Source organism: Dipteris shenzhenensis, chromosome 23 (genome assembly GCF_047967505.1).
Source record: "Dipteris shenzhenensis isolate YYH24624 ecotype China chromosome 23, Dip_SZ_1.0, whole genome shotgun sequence".
NCBI classification, from domain to species: Eukaryota; Viridiplantae; Streptophyta; class Polypodiopsida; order Gleicheniales; family Dipteridaceae; genus Dipteris; species Dipteris shenzhenensis.
Window position 1 is genome coordinate 31730325 of NC_141618.1, and position 20052 is coordinate 31750376.

The 20052-nt window shown below is 45.2% G+C and overlaps 1 protein-coding gene across 2 annotated transcripts in view; it reads left to right on the forward strand.

The window, feature by feature from the left end:
- The first annotated feature begins 662 nt into the window (after positions 1-662).
- Positions 663-20052, forward strand: part of CLC-D (chloride channel D) — an 83849-nt gene continuing 64459 nt past the window's right edge. For both annotated transcript variants that reach the window (XM_087394361.1, XM_087394359.1), the window contains exons 1-2: positions 663-1060; positions 1162-1234. In XM_087394361.1, the coding sequence (XP_087250487.1) occupies positions 902-1060; positions 1162-1234 (232 nt within the window). In that variant the 5' untranslated portion in view covers positions 663-901. The remainder of the gene's footprint in view (positions 1061-1161; positions 1235-20052) is intronic.

Genomic DNA, 20052 nt, shown 5'->3' on the forward strand with positions numbered 1-20052 from the left:
AAAGAGCACGCTAAGGTATTTAGAGATTGATGTGGGGGGTTCTCATGCAGGCTATGGGGAGAGGGACCCCTCCCTACACCGTCACCTTGTACGAGAAGCTACGCATCTTGGTAGAAGTTGATGTAGAGGGTGTGTGGGGGTGGCCTCCAAGGGCTTGTTGATGTGAAGGGCCTGGTTTACAAGCCACCTTGTCAACTTGTACTTCTTGGGTTGGCCTCGAGGAATAGCAAACCAAGTTTGCAAAGTAGGAGCAGCAAGAGATGTTGAGGACGTATGAGGCTGCATGGAAAGAACGGCCTGTGCATGAACGGATCGTGGTTTTTCTTGTGCGCGAGCCGAGTTGGCAAACTAGAATGCTTGGCCAGCTGCTAAGTATATGGGCCAGGTGCTAACTATATGGGCTATTGTAAGTAGCTAATAATAGGTGAGTTGATCTAATGTGCCACATGGCTTCTCAAGATTTTAGAGTTTTATAAAACGCTCTAGTGAAGCTGGCCAAGTAACCAGGCCGTGGGCACGCGCACAAGCCGTGACCTGACTCGCGCACAGGCCACGACGAGACCGCGATCTCGACCTCAACCTCGAGAGTGGTCAAGTGAGAAAGACACGTGGGTGAGAGAGCAAGTAATGAGGCAAGTCCCCAACAAAAAGCTCAACTCGTCGTCTTCTTCACGTGGACTCTCTCAAGCTCTGCAAAAGCTCCAACGCCATAGCCAGAAAAAGGACCATCGCCATAGCCAAAAACCATCACCTTTTCTTGCGATCTTGCCCTAATCCCTTCTCCATGCGCACAACCACCCCCTCCCTCTCCCGAATTTTGAATGCCTTCACCTTCGCCCCAGCTTTCCCCCCTCGCACCGTCCTCGGTGCCCTCCCTTGCCCCCTCTAGCTTCCTTCCCCCATGGACAGTGAGCCTGCCTTCCGTTGGCCCCGTTGGTCGCCCCTTCGCACCTCCGATCCCTCCTCTGAGTCTCCTCGTCACCATGAGGATTTCAATTTGGCCCAGATGGAGAGCCTCGACTATGAAGTTATCGAGAACATGGCTTATCGGGAGGACCAGGCATGTTGCCTTCGTCAATCATGTTTGCTTCGATCTGGGAAATTTTTTTTACCCCCCCAATTACGCTGTAAGTCGAGCCCTCGCTCTTTGCTTGATAGCAGGCTACGAGGGGGATATGGCATTATGGATCCTACGTGACGCTCAAGTGGTTATTTGTTCTCATCATCGGCGTAGGTGAGGACTGCTGGCGTTGTTTTGTTTTTTCTTTCCACATATAGGGCAATAGTTTTACCTGCCACACCATAGTCTCTCGCAATTGCCCGAATATATATCTGTAAGTAGTATTAGGTGATCTGTAGATCTACAACGCTCTCGTTGTCTCCAGCATTGTGTTTTTGATTTTGATAGAAATTTAACCTCTGTGAAACACAATTAGTTCATGCGCATCGTCAGCTTTACCACACCCTCTCATTCATGCTCTTGCATTTCCAAAAATTTCGTGTGAATCGCAAACATGGATGGTAATGATGTTACGACTCTCTCCACACAACTTACGTGTGCTCAAAATATACGACCTCAGATCTGGAATGTACAACAAGAATACAGACAAAAGATAATAGTACGTAGCTCCAGAAGTATTGGACGCCATGTAGAAGAAAAAAAGATGCCACATGTAAGGACCCAACCGCTGGTCTACGTAGCTTCACAACTGTGTGCTGCTATGTACCAAAAAAAAAAGCCACATGTAAGGAGCAAACTGCATCTGCAGAGGCTTCTACGGGATTGATGGAGAAGATACAAGAAGCCCTGTATATAGTTAAGGGCCTAGGCAGTCTGCCCGCACACTGAGCTTACTCGAGACTGCTTTGTGGCAGACCACGGGTTGACCGGAGTCTGTTCGGGGCCTAGTTGAGTCCCTAGTCTGGCCAATGGGAATACTAGGCAGCATGCCTTTTTTCTAGCCAACGAGCCAAAATAGCCCCTTGCAAAACAGTCCCACGTGGACTTAACAGTGCAGCCTTTAACTACCAGTGCTTGATAAGCTGCTATCTGGTTTTTTAAAGGTACAAATGAGATAACTGCTCAGGCTATTGTAACCAAACTCAGTCAGTCCAATCACAATTCCAAATGTCATGGCAGAAGTGCCTCAGATACTTATTGGCCCATTTGTTCATCCCCTTAGACTGACCATCTGTCTCAGGATGGTATGCTGTGCTTGGAGTGAGTATTGTTGTTACAGCAGCAAATAATTCCTGCCAAAATTGACAGATAAATTTCGCATCCTGTCATTGTCAATCACCCGAGGGAGTTTGTTGAAACAAATATGTGAAAATCTGGATTATCTTTGTACTTTTAAGCTTTTGAATAGTGAACCTGTGGTCTACGAGACAAGGCATCTGTTACCACATTCTCCTTTCGTGGAGTGGTGCTGAATCTGAAAGTTAAATGGAACTAAGAAATTAGCCCACCTTATATGCTTTCTCTCACAAGTGATGTAACAGGGAAATAGCTAACTCATTCTGTCTCCTGCTCACTTACTATCTGACCTGATAGAATACTCCCTGCTTGTTGGTCGGTTCACATCCTGAGGCTCCAGCCCTAGTTGCAGGTACCCAAGGCATTTTGAGACCATTCCCTCGCAGGATATCCGTTCTCTTGGGCTCCTCCTCCATTGGCGACTCCTTAGAGACCATCTGCTGCTGTTTTTCTGGCTTCATACAGCCTTCACAAGCTGGTTCGGAGCTGTTATTGTCTATTTCTTGCAGCCGCTTTCACACGTGGGAGTTTCACTGCATTTTGGAGCATCTGCTGCAGCCGTCTCTCTATTTCGGAGTATCTTTGTTGCTGTTTGGACCATATTCCAGCCGACTTGGTTATCAGAAGGCTGCTGTTGAACTTCGAAGTATTTTTGGAGCTGTCCTACTTCATTTCGAAGAGTAATCTTGCTGCGCATTGATCAAGGTTTACATTTTGGAGCCTCCGAGGTCATTCACAAGTTGCTGGTTACATTTATTTAAGCATTTCTTAGGCTGCTGCCTGCCCTCATGATGTCCTCTTCAATCATGGCTTCATTGTCTTCAACTTCCCTCCTCGTGGAGAAGTTCAAGGGGGAAGGCTTTCCCACGTGGCAAACCAAGATGCAATTGCTACTTGGGGGGGATGACGAGTGATGGTTTGCCCTTGCCGGTCGCAAGCTGACTGAGAAGTCACTATTACATGGGAGGTGTTGGATAGTTTACTTGCTCTTTGTAGTATTGCGGTGGAGGGGGGATCGGAATACTCTTTGCGTGTTGGAACTTGGGTCTCACACTTTTTGCTTTGAAGGGGGGTGTTGGAGATATCGTAGCCAAAGAGTGTTGGTGTGTAGTACTGTGATCTAGTACTAGTCTATGTGTGTGAGTCATGTTTGAGTGCCACGTGTCATCATGAGACTTATCCCATATGCACTAGGTGCTAGTGTGTGAGTGAGTAGCCTATATGAGGCTTGTACTCCACTTGTCTTGATATACTTGATGAATGAATGAGAGCCTTTCATTATGTCTTCGTTTGTGCATCATTTCCTCACACCCTAACCTTCTCTCTCTCTCTCTCTCTCTCTCTCTCTCTCTCTCCCCCCCCCCATGTTTCTAACATCATCTTCATGACGGATTGGGATGGGGGCCAAGATTGTCGGTGAGAGGGAGTGTTGGAGATTGTGTGGTCACCTCCCTAGCTGTAAGCCCCCATGCATGGGGGGGTGAATCAAAGGGTGATGTAGCTGCCACATGGGCAGTACTTTGGTTGCCATGTGGGCAGCATGCTCACAACAAAATGCAGAGAAATGGGGCTGCCACATGGCTACACAAAGAGAGTACCTAGTAGATGGAAGCTCTCCTGGAGGGCAGATTTGGCACGGAATTGCCACATGTCTGCCAACCCTTGGCTGGAGCAGATTTGCGCAGGGATTATGGGCTGTACAGCAACTGTACAGAATCTGTATGGAGGTCTTCAGCAGGTGGTACGAAGCTGTTGGAGAGCACCCAATTGGCTCGAAAATAGCCTGGAACAGTGCGGAACAGCAGCAGCAAAAAGGTGCCTAGCTTGGACAGGTTTTGGGCCAGATCTAGGCCCTGGAACAGTTGGGTTAATCGCAGGATTACCCAGGCCAATGGCAGCCTGCCACGTGGCAAGGGAAGACCTGCAAGGCCCTCAAATGGAGAGCCCACTGGGTCAACTTTACAGACCTGGGTGGGTCGGCTAACCAGGCTGCTGGGTTGGCCAAATAGACCCTGTTGGGTCGGCCAATATGGGGGGCATCCAGCCCCTATAAAAGGGCCCTTAGGGCCTCTATCACATCATCTGGAGCAGCATTTCCTTAACAGATTGGGGCAGCGGATCAGCACCTATAGGGCCTACATCCAAGAGGTGTATAGGAGGCTGTAGAGCTGCCGACAGAAGCTGAGTTAGGTCTGCACAGTGCACATCTAGGCTGACATTCAGGGCAGCAAGGTGTAGAGATCTAGGCACGAACGCTAAAGTCTACAGAAACTCGGCATTGGGCTTCTACAGCTGTGTTATGTTGTGTTGATGCTTGGGAAGCAGATCATGCCTCTCCACCTGTATTGGACGTGCCACTAGTACTCATGGTGTCCTTTCTGGATTTTGTCTGTACCATAAGATAATGGGGCTGTCCCTGAACTAACGCTGCCTATCTCAGGAAAGGTAATCTTAAGCTCTGATGAGTGGAACTGTGGAGTGAGTGTGAATTGGAGGGAGGAAATACAATGGGCCTCCGAAGACGGAAACAATAACTGAAATAATGTCTGGCCTAGAGGGCTGAATACAACTGTAAAGAACTATGGAGGGGATGAATCCTCACTACAAAAGAGGAATGAAAATCTGTATAGAGGGACCAAACCCTCGCTGCTGAACTGGCTGAAGGAAGGAATGGACTGCTTTGATGCAGAACCCTACCTGCTGCTGCTGTCAGGACTGAACCGGGCCTGTAGGTCGAACCTGTAGTGCCCAGGGTGAGGGCAGATCTACTGCTGACTATCTTGGGCCTGAATTACTGCTAATCCCTGTGGAGGCTGCTGAGGACTGAAGCCCAAATTGCCCTGGAAGTGGATGATCAACGAGGGCCAGGGGTGTGTGTTACCCTGAAATAATTCTATGGTGAGTTCCCCTGGTCTATCTGGTGGCAATGACCCAGGCAAGTCCTGTAGAAACTTTACCGTGAACTCTCCTAGGAACTCTCTTCCCTCCACTGTGAGACTATCCTCATCTCCTTCTTTGTTTGATTCTCGGACATAAATCAAATAAGAGCAAACTGATTTCTTAAAGACCTTTTACACTGGGATGTGACTTGCCATTGGAATGAGGCAGCTTGAAACTCTAGCTTGAATAGTGACATCTGTGTAGAATTGTCACCATCTTATTCTTACCGTCTTCTTCTTGTAATCATAGATGGGCTGCATCTTGTAGGGCCAAGGCTGTCTCAACACCACATCCACTATGGCTATCCTATAGACTAAGAAGTCCATGTGGTCCTGGTACCCCTGGATGAGCTGGCTACTAATAAGTATAAGTAGATTCATGGGTGAATCACGAAATGCTCATGTTGCTACAGGAAATGGTGGAATGGGCTAAATTTCCAAACCATTCATGGGCTCACGAAATGGTTTATCTCCCTCGTCCCCATGCTTTCAAAATTTCAGTTTGCGGTCCATCTGCGACGACTCCTCTTCTAGCACGGGTTTTACCTTTGCTGCTTCCTTTTCTCCTATAGGCTGTCCGGGCCTATCTCCCTTCCTTGTTGAGGAGAACATACCGAAAACTTGTGTTCTGTCATGCCTAATGCACAAGCCCTCTCTCATACACCTTGTGATGGTTTGTTGATCTAGCTGCTTCCAACTCGGTGCTGCGTTTTGTGGCTGATTGGGATTTGGTTTGAAATTTCGCCTTTTGGTAGAAAACCGTGGTTTATTCATTTGGAATCTATTCCTCTTCTTTCTATACCCCTGTCTATCCCGTCCTGATGCAAACATTCCTCCATCTCCTTTATTCTACTCAGTTCTCATTGCTAATGGAATGATCTCCTTCAAGGGCTTAGGGCTGAAACATTTTATTTCAGCCTGAAAGGTTCTATACTTATGGGCTTGTTCCTCACGTGACTTCTTTTTGAGAGTTTGTACCTTCAAGAGTGTGGTCCAAAATCGATCTGTATACTCTTGAATAGTATTGCCTTTTTTAATCTAAACTTATCCCATTCTAGGACTGTCTCTATCTCAAACTTGGGTGATAGGAAATGTTCTTGCGGCTGTCTTTTAAATTCCAGCCAAGTCTTTGGCATGATATCCTGTGTCTCTAAAGCTGATCCATTGACAAGCAAAGTGGCAAAATTCAGTTTAGCCTGCTCTGTTGTCTCCTCACGTGCAAAGTATGTATCCAAACTCCTAATCCATTTGAGCAACACCTCGGGCATATGGTCCCCATCATACTTTGACATTTGCACATGCTTCTCTCCCAACTTAATCTTTTGTCTAGGTTCATGGCATCGGCGCCGTTTTCAAGTCCCCCAAGATGAGTCTGACATCTCCGGTGACTCCAATCTATACCTCGTCATTTTCCTCTCTCACCACGTCGTGAAGTTCATCCTTCTCTTCCTGATCATCATAATCCCGCAACTTGTAAACTTAATGGATTGCATCTTCTTTCCTTCTTTTTGAGCTTATCCATAAGCCTTCGTCCATCCACATTCTTGGTTGTAGGTGAAGTGCTGTGTTCATGGCTGAGAACTTTTTATCTGTCTCTATCTCATACCCCTCCTCGTTTGTCTCCGAGTGAACTGCTTTGTGGGCACAGTCTTCTTGGTTGCTAAGGCTACTTTCTTTGTCGATCCTCCCTTGATTCTCCTGGTGTGCACCAGGATATAGGCAAATTGCAATTGATATTATAGAGGCTAGCTTGCCTCTCTTGCAAATTCGCATCATCTTCTTGCTGCTCTTTTGCTCTCTCCTGCTTCTCTTGCTGCACCCTTGCTTTCCAAACCTTGAATTCACTTCCAAAAGGCTCCTACCTTGTAAAACACTATTTGCAGATTGAGCCAGGTAGAAAACGTTCCATACTGCTCCTTCGATCTATTGTGAAGTCACGTCTACATGCAAATGTGGTTCTCTTTTTCCTTTCTCTACCATGTCCCTTGTGTGGAGTTCTGAATGATATGTATGTTCTAAGTAATGGCTATTTGAAATTCTAACTTTATTAAGTTATTTAACCCGAAATGCGCTTCCACCTAAGCATGACTCTGCCAGGTATTAGAGCATGGTTTTCCTCCTAGTTGAAGAGCTTGGTAAAACTTAGAACATAGCCCTAAGTCAGCTTAGGAATCCTTGTGCACGTGATTGTAAGTGGAAAACGAATAGAACAATTATTATTACTAGAACAGTTTGTAGAATGTTAAAAAACGATTTCTAGCATATTAGTTTCTAACTGTAATATCATTTCGGTTATTCTAGATTAGAATAGTATTTAATCTTTTCATTAAGACATTCAATAATTTTTATCCCATGATCCCTCTACCCATGCACACAATTGATTAAACAAGTAAGGCCTAGAACAAATACAATCCTAGGTTTGCCAGGCTCAAAACTTGACCTTTACAACCCAGAATTCTTACCCTCAAGGATGATGAGTTCTGAAGATCACATCCGCCTCAGTGATAAACAGTTTGTGATCTTTATGTACCCTCATGAAGCCAAACATCCTAAAGCTTGTCTGAAGGTTTCAGGAATAAACCATGGGTATTGGAGTTAGGAAAACCCTTGTGGATGCACCAGTCTCTCACGGCATCCCTACGATAGGAAATAGTCAAATGACTTGTAACTTTATTGATGTGAAGTCCACCTTGTACTTGCTTCCAATATCCTGTCACGGGACATGACTAGCATGGATACTGAAGATCCATCATCATATTGTAAATGGTGTAAACAACCCATAACTTCAAAGCCACACTAAAGGTGACATGGTCACACTGAGGTGACTGTCATGGACACATTTAAGGATTCATGGACACACTGAAGGTGTCATAGGCTATAACTGCAAATAATGTGGTTGTGTTGAAGGTGCCAAGAGCTGTACTACATATAGAATACATGGTGATCAGTCATGATAAGAGCGTACTCTGAACTATAAATAATCATGTGCACAGGATTTGTAGAAGCTAACCAGCCGGGGTGTGAAGTCTTGTGACAAGAACTGACATAGAGAAACTCACACATGTGGTCGGGATAAGAAAACCAAATGAAAATAGGATATCCAATAATAGTCCATAAATGTAGCTAACAAAAAAGTTTAAGTCTGTTACAAAAGACACATCTTCCATAGCGGGTGACCTCTTGCATGTGGTCACCCGCTCTGTTCTGTAGGGACTGAACAACATTCTCCACCTTTTGTTTGTCTTCTAGGGAGAGAGCAATGTGACCAATGTGGGGTGTTGAGGGAGCTGCTATAAGAGCCCCTCTGGCCAAGGGGGGTTCAAAAACAGCCAAGGGAATGGTAGACGGGAGCCTACATCCAGCCAGCAGTAAAAACTGCAAGCAGGAGAGGTGGAGGCCCTGGGCAGGCTGCAAAATGCGCAGCAATTTGGGAGAGGGCGAACACCCGTGACAGAGCCTGCAGCTACAGCCACAGGGTGTGTGGAGGAAACGGAACAGGCGGTGCTGTTCTGCAATGGAGCAGCAGGCCGTGGAGCAGCGGGTGATGAAAAACGCCCCAGGGGGGTCATGCAGCTTGCTATCGCGAGCAGAAGGAGAGAGGCAGGGGAGCGGATCGATTGAGCTCGCGAGTGCGAGCAGCGAGGGGGACAGAGGCCAGGCAGGGGGGGCAAATCAGAAGGCGGAAAATGCGGCAAGCAGCGACGGGGTGATCAAGAAATGCAAGGGGTGCGGTGAGCTAGCAGGGAGACTCAGTCACAAGCATTTCAATGACGATAGAAACCTCGACTTGCTATACCAAATTGACACATCCCAGCACTCCTGAAACCTCTGATCTGCAAGCAAACACAAGAACACACCAACCTGAGGAAACTGAGCAGGCTGCTCACCACCCAACCATGACATCTACGAGATGTGATCCCGAATCATGAGATGTCCCCTCCGAGCCACGAGCTGAGCTACTGGCACGAACTCCCAACCAGATCCTAACCAGCCTGGTGTCCCATACCACCAGGTGGCGCTGTGAAGCTTGGGATCTGCTGCTGGGCCTTGGGCTACGCTATGATGCAGGCACGTGTCCGCGACTCAATCCAGGATCATACCTAGCACCTGGGAACGAAACTTGCTCCCATCGGCTCTCTGAGAACTAAACCTCTGGGCCCCTTATATAGACTCGGGCCCCAAGTGCCAAAAATAGCGAAGACCTCTAACTTGTTCGTACCCTTGCCACTCAACCCGAGAATCAAGCCTGTCTAGCTCTAAGCCTCCCTAGGCTACCTGAGCTAGTCTTGTGTACCCAGTACACGTCGGATACCAATCCGTGCAGATGACATACTTCCCCTCCTCTAAGAACTCACTCCTGAGTTCGCTAAAAAACCCGGGAATGTCCTCTGGAGGGTCTGTAATGTCTCCCATGTTGCATCCTCCTCAACGCGATCCTTCCACTTGATCTTGTATTCCGTGATAGTTCTTTGACGAATCCGTCTTTCACGAAATTCAAGAATACACTCAGGTTCGTGGGGAATAAAAGTCAAATCTGTAACTTCTATTATTTCTTGAGGAGAAACAAGTTGATCATCCGCACCCAATACTTCTTTCAGTCTACTGACATGAAATACTAGATGTACTTTAACAGCAGGAGGCAATTCTACTCGATATGCAACTGATCCAATTCTTTTAATAACCTTGAATGGACCACAGTATCTGGGGGATAACTTCGGAATTAAACCAGTACTCAGGCTCTTGGATTTCTTGGGAATTGGCAAATATACCATCGTTCCTTCAGAGAACTCTCTAGGTGAACGATGCCTATTAGCAATAAATCGGTCCCGATCTTGGGCACTTCTGATAGACTCCCTTGCAAACTGTAACATTTCGCATGTCTAGCAAGAAGGTCTTTGCAGCATCATTTTGGATTCCCTTTAATCTAACCATAACTGGCGTACATAAGCATAAAAGGACTGTACCCAGTACTCGAATGCTTTGCACTGTTATAAGCAAATTCTATCATAGGTAGATAATCTTTCCATGAAGACTGTCTCTTAGAAACTTTTGCCCGAAGCATATCTTCAACCAATTGGTTGACCTTCTCTGTACTGCCATCGGATTGTGCATGATCTGAGGAACTCATACTTAGAGTAGTTTCTAACTTCTCAAAAACAAGTGTCCAGAAGTTACTTGTAAACTTTGAGTCTATGTCACTGACTATGTCAGAGGGCAAACAATACAGCTTAAACAAGTGGTCCACAAACTCGTGAGCCAGCTGAACATCTGAAATAGTTGTTCTAGTAGGTAAGAATCGAGCCATTTTTATCAGACGGTCGACTATGACCCAAATGGAGTCATGACCCTTGCGCGTTCTAGGCAAACCAGTAATAAAATCCATGGAAATACTTTCCCATTTATTACTTGGAATTTGCAATGGTTGTAATAAACCTGCGCTTCTAAGGCGTTCTGCCTTAGTAACCTGACAAACCCAGCAACCTACCACATAGTTTTCAATAAATGCATGCATTTTAGGCCAATAGAAGGTATGCTTCACAAGAGACAGAGTCCGATGTATACCCGGATGTCCAGCACTAGGAGCATCATGACACTCCCAGAGAATCTTGGATCGAAGTTCTAGAACATCTGGCACACAAATCTTTCCATTGCGGAACAGCAAGCCGTTCCTAATCATCCACTGACCTCCCGCCGCCTGTACCGTAGGGGGCACAATCCCTGAGTCTTGGTCAACCATGGAGCTCCCATCCTGAACTCTCTGCCAATAAGAAGTGAAATGACTATCAATTGCGCAAAGCCCTCTTAAGGATTGAAATAGGTATGAGGATATTTCCGTAAATGACAGCATTTATAAACTTGACTCGACTTAAGGCATCCGCCACACTATTCAACGAACCCTTGCGATAACGTATTTCTAAATCAAAATCTTGCATTAATTCTGCCCATCTAGCTTTCCGTCCCCTCAAATCAGATCCATCACACACATACTTGATTGACTGATGATCGGTCAATACAAGAAACTTCGAACCATACAAGTAGTGTCTCCAAACCTTCAGGGCATACACTACTTATGCAAGAACAGTGCTTCCTTGATAGAAAACTTCAAGGTTTCAAAAGCCTTGTTCAATGCATCATTCCAAGAGATCGGCTGGGTAGACCTGCATCCACGACCTTTCAATATGTTTGTCAAGGGTGCCGTGATGTGTGAATAATCACGCACAGACTTCCGTAGAAATACCGTAAATCCTAGGAAAGAATGAAGTTGTTTCACAGTCTAGGGGATAGGCCATTCTAAAACCTTCTGGATATGATCCAGATCAATGCTAATACTGTCAGACCCTTCTTTCTCTAGCCTGAATCTCTATTCTTGCGTTAATACAATCACGGGCGATGGCTTATCTTTTGTTCCACCCAGCCTACTCTCATGGATTGCAGATCATCAGATTAATTCGTTCCTTCGTTATTTTTCATGCTTATCCATGAGACCCTCATTTCCCTAGATAGTTCTCCTTGCCAAATGTCATCATTTTAGCCTCTCCACTTGATGCACCTTTTTTTACCCCTCTCTTGGGGCACATTAAAAACCACTTGCCCCTTGGCATTATTGCACATTTAGGTGCACCTAGGCCTTAGCACTCAGAACTACCTAGGACCTTGGCAGTTACTTCTCTTGACCATTTCAATTACGCACATTAACTATTACAAAAGTTGGTCATCTAAGAGAAAATGCCCACCGATCTATCCGAGGTCATGCTATCTCAGCTAGAGCATAACATTCCTTCCCTCTTCAAGCATCAGCGTCCTCGATGATGAAATCTGGGAACACTCTTCATAACTGGTATACGGATTCCCAGGTAGCTTCCGATAGAGGCTGACCATGCCATGCAACCAACACCATGGGTATCTTCCGATTTCGTATTTGCATTGTTCCTCGGTCCAGGATTCTCGTTGGTTTGCGCCTTGCAATATCCTCTATCTCCTGAAACAAAACCACACCTTCGATTAGTGAGTCACCTGTATGCAAAAATTTCTTTAAGCGCGAAACATGAAAAACCGGGTGCACCTTACACCCCTGTGGCAATTCTAATTTATAGGCTACACTGCCTATTCTCTTTAGAATTAACCAGGGCCCACAGTATCGAGGTGATAATTTAGCACACTCTCCTGAAGTCAACGACTTCGAGTGCGAAGAAACTCTGAGAAAAACTTTTTCTCCTTCCTTAAATACTCTTATAGACCGATTTTCATCCGCATACACCTTGGCTCTATCCATAGCCTGACGGATATTAGCTCTCGCAAGTGCTAGCATCTCCCGCATCTGAACTACAAAGTTCGCGGCACTAGGCACTTTGTGAGGTACTCCAACTATAGTTGGATTGGCTGGTCTATAACCATAGTTCAGCTCAAACGGACTGAACCCGGTAGATGAATGTTTTCTATCATTGTAGGCAAACTCCAACAATGGCAACCACTTGTCCCATGTATGTTGCCTCAATGACACATATGCCCTCAGCATATCCTCTAAAGTCTGGTTGACTCTCTCCGTCCGACCATCCGTCTCAGGATGATCCCCACTACTCATTCCCAACTCAATCCTTAGTGTCTCAAATACCGCTGTCCAAAAATGACCGGTAAATCTGACATCTCTGTGTGACACTATGGATCTAGGCAATCCATGCAGACGAAATATATGTCTAATGAACAAATCCGCCACTTGCGGGACACTAACAGACTCTCTAGTCGGAATGAAGTGAGCCATCTTGGTTAGACGATCAACCACCACAAGGATAGAATTATATCCTCCTTGTGTTGGAGGTAGCCCTACAATAAAGTCCATGGAAATGCTCTCCCACTTACTTAGTGGTATTTCCAAGGGCTGTAAAAGTCCGGGTGGCTTCACCTGCTCGGCCTTACTTACCTGACACGAGAAACACCGTGTCACATATTCATGAATATGCTTTTTCATCTTTGGCCAAAAGAAATCTCGCTTCACGAGATCATATGTCTTCTCGACTCCTGGATGTCCCGCACACGGGCTATCATGGCACTGTCGAATGACTCTCTGCCTGAGATCATTCTGACCAGGTACTACAACCTTGCCATTTCTAACTAGCATACCATCCCTTATGGTATATCTTGCATAAGTTTGACATTTTCTGGATGCCAGGTCATCCTTTTCACTTTCCCCGGGTTTTAACACATGAGCCTTAGGCCATAAGCTCTGGACAAACTCGCCCACTTTTTGAGTTTCTCTTATCTCGGTCATTAGAGCACTCTCTAATACCGTGGAACTCAGGTTGTGCATAATGCGAGACAATGCATCAGCCACCTTATTGTCTTTTCTTCTTCGGTACCGAATCGTTAGATTAAACTCCTGCATGAGCTCTGCCCACCTAGCTTGGCGGCCCCTCAAGTCAGGCTGTTTACAAAAATGTTTCAGAGTATCATGATCTACATCCACATAAAACTCTGAACCATACAGATAATGTCTCCATGTTTTCAAAGCATGGATGACAGCATATAGCTCTAATTCATGAGTTGGCCAATTCCTTTGAGAGGGAGAAAGCTTCGTGCTTTCAAAGGCTACTGGCCTTCCCTCTTGAAGGAGAACTGCTCCTACCGCAATGCCACTTGCATTGGTTTCTAGGAACAACGGTTTCTGGGGATCAACTATTTTTAACACCGGTCCTGAGACCACAGCTTGTTTTATGGTGTTAAAACTTTCTTGTTGATTCTGTCCCCAAATAAAAGGTACTTTATCTGAGGTCAGATCAGTCAATGGCGATACTATTCCGGAATATCCTTGTACATCCTTGGCTCTAATCCGGATTTGATGGTAGCCGCACTTAAGATCTATCTTGCTGAAAATCACGGCTCCATGTAATGCATCTAGCAAATCATCAATCCGAGCCATCGGATACCTGTGCTTAACAATGATATTATTCAATGCTCTGTAATCTATACAGAGGCGAAACATATCATCCTTTTTCTTCTTTAATATCACTGGCGAAGCAAAAGGTGAGAAACTTGGTTGAATCTGCCCCAACTTGAGGTATTCTTCGCACCTCCGCCTCCTCAGCGAAACTCATTCTATAGGGAGGTCTATTTACAGGTTTTGCCCTCGGGATCAGTTCAATCTTATGTTGAACTTTCCGCTCTGGAGGTAACCCATAAGGTAGTTCATCCCTAAAACATTTAGAGAACTCCTCTGTTATAAGATTAGCCAGCTTGGCCATCTCACCACTTTGCGTAACATCAGTGCTAGCCGAAGAATCATCCATCGGCTCTACCGATGCCGTGCAAAGGAATAAAAACTCTACTTGAGCTTTTCTGATTTCCATCACGGAAACCAACGGTCCCTGAGGTATATCTTTTTCACCTCGCAAGACATAAAGCACATCATTCATCTTGAATTGATATACGTGCTTTTTCCAATCAATGGCTGGATTTTTTCTAGAATGCCACGCCATACCCAGGGCTATATCTGCATGAGCAAGCTTGGTCATTTCAAAATCAAGCTTCTCAGCATAGTCCTGAATCCGAAGCTCCAACTGGGTAACCCTTTGGTCCCATACTTCAGTTGAACTTCCATCTGCCATCCTGACTGTATACGCATAGTCAGATGGACTTGTCTTTAATTTCAGCCTCTTCACGAGCTTGGAGTTAATCACATTGTGAGTTGACGCCGAGTCAAACAACACAATGACATCATGACTGGCCACTTGCCCTTTCATTTTAATTAACTCCGTATCATTAAAGGCCGTATACCCCGTTGCTGCGGGCTTAGATAGGATGTTATCAGGTGCACTCGTCACTAACTTAGCAACAGATACACATAACAAACAAGGTACTAATCTCTGAGAAGGTCCCGCCAGCTGCATCTGCATATGTTCCGCATTGGGACTCTCCTGCATTTCCACGTCGCATTCAGATATTATCATATTAGCCGTGCGACGGTCTTTATTCAGTGGACAATCCTTGCACTGATGTCGCTGAAGGCAGCCGAAGCACAATCCTTCTTTCCTAGCTTTCTCTTTTTGTTCAGGGGTCAACGAGGACTTTGACCAAGCCCGGGCTGCCATTGGAGTTATTTTCCTTTTCACCCTAACGGTGGTACTTGTTTTTACTGGTCCCTCAACCGGCTTCACCTGCTTGGTTTGGCCACTTGGTTGCGAGACACTTGTCTTTGAAACCCATTTCCTATGAAATCCCCCTTTTCTCAGGTGCTCATACTGAGCCCCTGCCTGCACAAATCCACCAGATCTGCCTCTGGCATCCTCATAGTTCATGGCTACTGCAATAGATTCATCTAATGTAGTCACATATTTAGCCTGAACTTCCATTTTGATCTTGTCGTTCAGTCCATAGATATAGTCTTTTAACTGAACCGACATAGGGAGAGGGTCTGTTATTTTCATAACACATTCCCTGAATTTGTCAGTGTACTCTGCCACTGACAGACTCCTCTGACGAAGATTTCTATAAGCATCCCAAGCTCGGGATTCTTCATCATGTGGGAGAAAGTGTTTCTTGAATTCAGCTTTAAACCCTTCCCAGGTGGTTGGAGCAATTTGATCCTTCTGTTGCTTTATCCACCATCTGTCCGCTGCCTCAATAAACAGGTGTGTGGCCTCGTGGATTTTCTTTAGATCAGATCTAATTTCACAAATGGCAAAGGCTTCTTCCCACTTGTGTAACCAAACCTCGATCACATCAGAGCTGCGCTCGGTCATCTGACCAGCGTACTTCTCCGGTCTATAATTAGCGATATTTGGCACTTTGACCCTTGCGCGCTCTAAGGAATGTATACTGGGCTCTGGCTCTGCTGGAGCTTTGCCCTTATCAATTCTAGACGGTCTAGCCGACAAGGCTTGCACCATCTCCCTGATCTCATTTTGACCAGCATTCACTTGAAGCTGCTAGTTCATAATCTGCTGTAAAGCATCTTCTAATATCGAAATCCTACCGATCAAAGTAGGTGCTGCATGATGTGACATCTATTGTGTAGACTGCACTCTAGACTCACTAGGATTCACCCTAGAATTCTGCCCTTCTGCCTCCATAGTTTCACAATGGAAGATGTTTTTTTTTTTTTTTTTTCAGTCTTTATAAAATTTCTTTCTTCTTTTCTCACGGGAAAACTCCAAAAGTACAACACTTCCAAACCCCTTTTTGTACAGGAACAACTACTGCAAACTGAAAACCTGAAATATATGTATATATAAGAGAAAAGATGCTCCCTGGTTGTCTTCGAAGGATGTTCGCAACAATCCCGGCTGCTCAGCTTTGATCGATCACAACTTACTCAATTTGTGCTAACAGGCCTGTTGACTAATCCGTCGATCCCCTAAGCTCGACTACATGCTCCAGCAAGCGTTCATGCTCCAGCTATTCGTAGGTGCGACTCAACTCGGCTCTTAGGTGCAGCTAGGCTCCAACAACGAGCTCAGCGCATGGTAGTTGTAGGTGGGATCGCAAACCGTAACAAGATTTTCACGTGCCTCCCTTCTCCGTCGATCCTCGTCCAACTGCGCTCCAGTCTCAATTTAGAAAACCCGTCTGGTTTTCTTTCCCGTCGACTACCGAACCGCCACGCTATCCCAAGCTCAGCCGTCCGTTAATTTAAATCCTTCATAGGCCACGGTAGCCAACCTGCGCTCAAGCCCCGCTTGGGAAAACATCGTCAACCTTGACGACCTCCATCGCAGTAGTCTAGTGCCCACGCTTCATAGGCCACTTGCGCATCAGCGCGTTACGGGACCCCCACTAGACTTTTACATGGACAGTCGAGAACGCCGTCGATCAGGCGTCGCCAGCATCTCCGTGACCACCTCGTTTCGTCACAAAGTCTAGTCACGTTTACCCCTCTCTGGTCCTTTACCTCTCCACAAGGCTCTGATACCAACTGTCAGACCCTTCTCTCTTCAGCCTGAATCTCTATTCCTGCGTTAATACAATCACGGGCGATGGCTTATCTTTTGTTCCACCCAGCCTACTCTCATGGATCGCAGATCATCAGATTAATTCGTTCCTTCGTTATTTTTCATGCTTATCCATGAGACCCTCATTTCCCTAGATAGTTCTCCTTGCCAAATGTCATCATTTTAGCCTCTCCACTTGATGCACCTTTTTTTACCCCTCTCTTGGGGCACATTAAAAACCACTTGCCCCTTGGCATTATTGCACATTTAGGTGCACCTAGGCCTTAGCACTCAGCACTCAGAACTACCTAGTCAATGCCATTCCACCCTCACCTAGGACCTTGGCAGTTACTTCTCTTGACCATTTCAATTACGCACATTAACTATTACAAAAGTTGGTCATCTAAGAGAAAATGCCCACCGATCTATCCGAGGTCATGCTATCTCAGCTAGAGCATAACAAATACCTTCAGAAGAAATTTTGTGTCCTAAGTAAATGATCTCCTTTATAAAGAAGTCACATTTACTCATCTTGGCATAGAGCGTATGCTGTCTTAGAATAACTAAGACAATCCGGAGGTGTCCTAAGTGATCCTCTAGCATTCGGCTATATACCAAGATGTCATCTAAGAACACTACAACGAATTTGCCCAGAAAATCTTGAAACAAATCGTTCATCATTTGCTGAAAGGTGGCAGGAGCATTGACCAAAAGGTAATACAAGAAACTCGTAGTGGCCATACCTAGTTTGGAATTCGGTTCTATCTATGTGTTTAGCATAGATACGGATTTGGTGATAACCCGTACGCAAATCAATCTTAGTGAAATACTTCGCTCCGGTCAAACGGTCTATTAGATCATCGGAACGGGGTAGAGGGTATCGATTCTTAATTGTCACTTTATTCAATCGTTTATAATCTATACACATTCTCCATGTAGAATCTTTCTTCTTTCTTAAGAGGATAGGTGCTCCCCAAGGTGATTTACTTGGGCGAATATAGCCCATCTTCAAATAATCCTGTAGCTGTGAAGCTAACTCATCCTCTTCAAGCTGGCTCATCCTATAAGGTGGAACACTAATAGGTTGAGCCCCAGGTACTAAGTCTATGCGATGATCTACTGCCTGTTCTGGAGGTAAACCTTCCGGCAGTTGAGCAAGGAATACATCTATGAAATCATCTAACAACGTTCTCAATTCACGGTGTTCAAACACACTTAAATCATTCTTGTTATTAACAGAGACAACAAATGAAGAAAGCGGAATCAAAACACACCGATAGACATCGTAATGAGAACTGTTTAATATATTCCGAAGCTGCATCGCAGATACAATAGGTCCCTGAGAAGAGGGAATATTATCGCACTGAATACAAAATTGGGTGTCCTTATCCAAAAAAGAAAGAGTATGGTCCTTCCATCCAATCCGAATATCGTGGGTTTTAAGCCACTCTATTCCGAATAACAAGTCCACATGCTCCAAGTGCATGACATAGCACGTAAGAGCCGCAGTGTATTCTTGAATCCGGATAGATAGCTCTTCAATCTTGCGATCCCAAAACTGCTTCCCAGCTGGAAGCTGCACCTCATAGGTGTGATCGCTAGGTATCGTGGACAGCCCCATCTTCTGCACAAGTTTGTAATTAACAAAGTTATGAGAGCTACCCGGGTCAAAGAGAATGTGAACTCTTTGGTCCCTAACTTCTCCATAAACTCGGGAAAGATCATGGGAACCAAATAAGGAAGTATTAAAAGTGCAATTACAAGAAAGTGGGCAGGTAATGACATTTACAAAAATACCTGTCATCGAAACTTGATTAGCTCCCTTAGCTTTGGTACTCGGACCCGCCTGGAGCTTCGGTCCCAGCGCTTGCTTCTGGTTCTTGCGCTTAGGATAATCATTCTTAGTGTGGCCCCGCTCCTCGCAGATGAAACGTCCCTCTTTCTTTAGCTTCAAGGTACGAAGGACACGGGCTCGACCGTTCTTCGCCTGAGTCAAATGTTTCTTGGAGGCGTTGTCTATAGACTTCGACTCCCCGGTACCAGTGGTAGACTGGAAGAACTTCCTCTTGTTCTTCCCACCCGTGTTGGCAACTGTGGTTCCCTTTGCACTAGCCATGGTATCATCATAAATATGCGCGTAATTCATGGCCTCTTGCAACGTGGTACACTTGTTGTTCTTGATCTGTAACTTGTAGGAATCAAGCAAATTATTCACAAAGAAACCTAACAAGGTCACTGGATCCATCTTTGTAGCCCTCGTCTGCAAATCCCAAAACCTTTGAAGATAAACCTCAAAAGTCAAATTCAGCTTGGACATATCGAGGGCTTTGAGCTTGCCTACGATATCGTAATCTTCCTCCTTCTTCAGAAACTCTTTCCTGAAGATCCCTTTGAATTCTATCCATGTTGCAGGCTTGGGTTGGAGTTCCTTCCACCACAATAAAGCCATAAACCTGGCTGCAAGCTGTATTTTCTTGTCATCGGGATAAGGGTGAAACTGGAAGTGTACTTGCCACTTGTGCTGGCAAAAGAATTTTTCTTTATATTGAGTTTGCTGACTAGAATTAGTATATAAATGTCGAATCTGTCATGTAGTCCAGGCACCAAGGTCAGGGTCCACTTACCTACCACCATCCAAACCAACCAATTGTTAGAACAATAAAGTTGAATTTGGGTAGACAGGTAATGCCTATATCCCTTGGCTTGTTATCGCTTTACCAAAGAACTTGAACAAACCTTTCGGAATTCTAAGGAAAAAAGAAACTTCAACGGAAATTAAGCAAGGAAAAAGTAGGGATTTATATTTTAAAGCCAAACAAATTAATTGGATTAAAGATGGCAGTAATTCACTCCCGTGAAAGTTAATTAAGGATAAAAAAATAAAATAAAAAATAATGTAGAGAGAGAAAAAATTAAACGCTTTAATACTGAGAGA